General features: G+C 40.4%; 1 protein-coding gene across 2 annotated transcripts; it reads right to left on the bottom strand.

Moving 5' to 3' along the window:
- Positions 1–323: 323 nt before the first annotated feature.
- Positions 324–3756, bottom strand: FAM237B (family with sequence similarity 237 member B). 2 transcript variants are annotated; one of them, XM_043965853.1, is made up of 3 exons: positions 3579–3756; positions 1313–1728; positions 324–843 (listed from the first exon to the last, which is right to left on the bottom strand). In XM_043965853.1, exons 2-3 carry the CDS (start codon positions 1708–1710, stop codon positions 729–731), a joined length of 513 nt encoding a protein of 170 aa, XP_043821788.1. In that variant the 5' UTR covers positions 1711–1728; positions 3579–3756; the 3' UTR covers positions 324–728. The 2 variants fall into 2 exon arrangements, with proteins under 2 accessions (XP_043821788.1, XP_043821789.1); XM_043965854.1 differs by having other exon boundaries at positions 3592–3756.
- Between the last annotated feature and the right edge of the window lie 720 nt (positions 3757–4476).

Genomic DNA, 4476 nt, shown 5'->3' with positions numbered 1-4476 from the left:
AAGGAGAGAAGGAGAGAAGGAGAGAAGGAGAGAGAGAAAGTTGGAAAGGCAACTTGGAGTCAGGTTGTGGAGGTTCATGAATATTATCACACCAGTAAAATAAAGTTCCCCCACCTTCCCCCTTCCATTCCTTCATATACCTCCTTTCCCTCCCCCTTAATAAAGAGTTAGACCACAACCCTAAAGAAGAACAGAACGATTCACAGTCTTCATTGCATAGAAAAGTATTTTAATACATGAGACTAAAGAGCTGATACAATACAAGCTTCAGTAATTACATGGCCCATAAAGTTTAAACCATACTAAGCTTAAAAACATCCCCTTTTAAAAATTGAATACTGGCCTTCTTTTTAAAATGAATATTCAGACACACAATATTTTATAAAGGAATGGTTGCCATTTTGCCTCATCAGCAAATGTATAAAAAAATACATCCAACTTCCATTGCACTTAAGGTTTTCTATCCAACAAATGGGTGCGTTTAAAAGAAGGCCATGACAAAAATAAAGATACTTAACACTCATGAGTTACCTGAGAGAAGTTGGGTATTAAAGTCAAAGAGCTAAATCAACCCAGAGAGGTTTAAAAGAAAATGAGTGGTCATGGCCTGTATTTGAAAAAGGGTTGGGGGTGGGGTGGTATTCATGATTTCTGGGCTACTTTTTCACCTATCAATACTGTCAGAATCTATGAGGCCTCATGAAAAGATACAGAAGAACACAGACAGCTCAGGTTTGCCTGTTAGGAAGCCTGCTGTCCTCTTGCTGTGAATAGCAACCTGTTTGATGTTTTAATAGTCTTCTTGCCCAGGTTCCCAGAACCAATGCTTTGTAAGATCCAACCCTGTAAAAGGAAAGAGGAAAAAGTTCAGTGACCCTTGCCAATGTGAAGGATGCTAGACCACCCTTTCTTAGATTCATGTTTTAACAGTTAGTTCCCAAAACCTAAGCATATTTCCTTTTGTATTAAAAAAAAAAGATTTATTTGTAAAGATATATTGGGATAAAAAAATGTTAACAAGTGTAACAGGATTGTCTCACATAGTGCTTATTAGAGAAAATGAGTAAACCATTGGAATGCTCTACTGATGAATATATCAAGATCAGTTAAAACCAAATCCTTTTAACATTAAAGATACTTTCTCAAGGATATAAATTAAGACATATAAAGAACAAAGCCACGCAAATGACTATATATGGAAACATTTTCTAATTCAATGGATAAACTGGGGAGGGGGGCACAGGGAATCAAATAAAGAAAACATTTTTACTGAAAATTATTACTATTCAGGGGAATAAGATATCCAAATTACTTCCTGCTATCTTCCATGGAAATGTCGAAATAAACCTGGGGGGTTGTCAGTTGTCTTCTTCCCATTCCATGAGCCCTTGACAGTGCACAGTCTACATACATACTCCAGAAATCCTGGGCTAAGTTGATGAAGATATTATAATGGCGGGGCCTGTTGGATTTCTGCAAGAACATCATAAAATTCCAGAATCCAGGAACAGTATCTGCTACCTTCAGTTTCTTCATTTCTATCAACATCATGGAGCAAAGCTCCCAACACTCATGGTCAATTTCTTCCAGGTTCCCTGAACTGATACTTGCAAGAGCTTGCTTTTGGATTTCAAAATTGGCAGTGACTAGGTTCATCATTAGCATACAGCTCAGCTGTAGACACCACCATCTTCCATAGACACAGCCCATGTTGCAAAAACAAGGTACCTACAGGGAAACAATAATGTATGACGTTTAGAATAAAGTCTGACATGAAAATTACTCCCTCATTCTAAGGTTTAAAAAAAATTTAAAACACGAATACTCTGCCTAATTCTCATGTATACTTGGATGCATTGTCTAATGAAGAATATTGTTGCAAAATTTATTATCAATATATCACACATATTGATTTCTTTAAAAATTGGACTAGATTTAACTTCTATATAATTCTTTGCAGTTTCCTTTGTGAAATTGTTTAGTTTCAAAATTTATATGGAAATGGAAATAGAATTCCAACTTTGTTGAAACTTTATTCCAACTACTACATTTTTAATGATTAGTTATAGACCCATTGAAATCCAACAGATTAAAGTTCATTGTTGTGTGTTTCCTTTAGGAAGCATTCGTTTCAATTGGAGGAATATTCTTACAGGATGAAATAGTGTCATAAATTTAGAAGGAAAGGGCTTCCCCCCTTCCCCCTTGGGATGTTACAAAGTAAGTGACTGGAAAGGAATAGGATCTCCAAATCATTTTTTTTAACTCTTTAGTTTCCAAACCCTCTAAGCTCCTTTCTTCCCTTAGTCATTCAATAAGGATTTGGAAAGTATCTACTACCTGAGTAGAAGACATAGTCCTTGATTTGGAGGAGTTTTCATTCTAGTTGGGGCATATATAAATGAAATTCGAATAATTCTGAGTTGATCTATAAGGAAATATATTATAGTGTTGGACATATCACCTATACCCCAATACTTGAAAAACTTAAAAATGTTTCTTTGCCTTCTTTTCTTTGAAACTATTGAACTATCTCAGAATATCTTTAAATTAATCTGAAGCATGAAGAAATCCCAGTCAGGATCTAAAGATAAAAACCCAATAAAATGACTAGCCTACACATGCTCCCAACAGAAAACTGGAAATATGCATGATGTCTCAAGATAAATTAGATGGCAGATTGACTGAAACCTTCAAAGTCTTTGCAAAGAGAAGGAGTTGGGGAAGAAAAGCATAGAATACACCCACATCCACCTCTGGAGAGAAAGGGCTACAGATCTGATCCCTCCTCAAATTTCAATTTAGGATTTCACACTGTCCAGAATTTTGCAGAATACCCAAATTGGTATGTATCCTGCCAGGTTCCACTTTGGGTCCTATGAGGGTGGAGATAATGCTGCTGAAAACAATTTATCTCCCCCCTGGCCTGACTCTCTCAGGAAAATCTCAGTACCTAGGCAGAGAAGGATGTAGTGCCTTTCCTGCTCTGGAAAAGAAAAAGGCAGAATCAGTTTAGTTGGGGCTAACGTGTTTTTCTTCCTTTGTGATCACCATTGGAAGGCATCTCAGAACCATTCTATGCAGGGGATCTTAGCCTTTTTTGTGTCATGGATCATCCCTTTGGAAAGTCTAGAGAAGCCTATGGGCCTGGCTCAGAATATTTTTAAACGTGTAAAGTAACATACATAAGATTGCAAAGGAAACCAAGGATACTGAAATACAATGATCAAAATATTATTTTTTTAAAAAAGTTCATGGAACCCAAGTTAGCCCAAACTAGAATCTCTCTACAGCAGGATACCTTCCCAAGGTGGTATTATACAAATTAAAAGTAATTCATAACAGCCCAATGGATTTGGAGCCAACTGACCTGTGTTCGAATTTTCATTCTATTACTTACTACCTGTATGAAACTGAACAAGTCATTTATCTCTTGATGCCTCACAGTTTCTTCATCTGGAAACGATGGGGTTGGGATTGGATGACCTTGAAGTTCCCTTCCAGCCCTATAGGCTATTCAGGACTTCTGCCAATGCTCTCAACCTCTGCTCTACCTGCGCGCGGCTCAGTGCGCTCACCTGGGCGCCGTACCTGCTGGAGTGGCAGGAGGGCACGCTGTGGGGAGGCAGCAGCTGCAGATTCAGAGACAGCGGCGGGCGGGGAGAGGGCTGAAGAACACCAGCTACCTCGAGGCGAGGAGTCCGACAGCAGTTCGTCCTACTCCCAGCACAGCGAGGTCAGACCTTCCCTGCTGGCCCTCCCTCCGCTTCTGTGACTTTTATGAGGCTAGCGCTGAAGCCCAGATAGAGAAGGGGCAATCCCTACCGCCTCCTCCGCCTCAGTCCTCCCTAAGCCCCACCCTCTCCCAGGGCTCACCTAGGCTGCCAGGGGACAGACTTGCCCACCCACCTCAGGCTGAGTCAGGCTCTAGGTCTCCCGCACTCAGCTAGGACACAGTCGACCTGTGCTGGGGACCCTGACTTCTTTGAAATCCCAGCCGCAAAAGGTTGAATTGTCCTTCCAGATGTTTTCTCCTCCTCCTCCTCCCCTCCCACTCCAGCCCTGGGTATCTCAGTAGCAGACTCGGTCAACTCTCTCTCTCTCTCTCTCTCTCTCTCTCTCTCTCTCTCTCTCTCTCTCTCTCTCTCTCTCTCTCTCTCACACACACACACACACACACACACACACCCCTTGATTGCTCTCCTCCATTGTCCCTGGGTATTTATGAACCCATTATATGACTATTACAATACTTTCCATCTTCTGCCGCCCAAATCCAGCCAGATTTGTCAGTAACTCATGTATTTTGATAACATTCCTGTGATTTCTTTGGTGACTTGAACTAACCACATAGGAACTCCCTGAATCAAAGAAACATTGACAACTCCTTCCATGGTCTTTCTTAGAGTTACAACATCACACTTTGTTTTGTCTTTCTTTGTCTCTCCAGCTCTTAGCACAGTGCCCGGCACTTTG

Source organism: Dromiciops gliroides, chromosome 5 (genome assembly GCF_019393635.1).
Source record: "Dromiciops gliroides isolate mDroGli1 chromosome 5, mDroGli1.pri, whole genome shotgun sequence".
Lineage (NCBI taxonomy): Eukaryota > Metazoa > Chordata > Mammalia > Microbiotheria > Microbiotheriidae > Dromiciops > Dromiciops gliroides.
The sequence above is the reverse complement of the archived record's forward strand: the minus strand, read 5'-3'. Positions and strand labels throughout refer to the sequence as shown.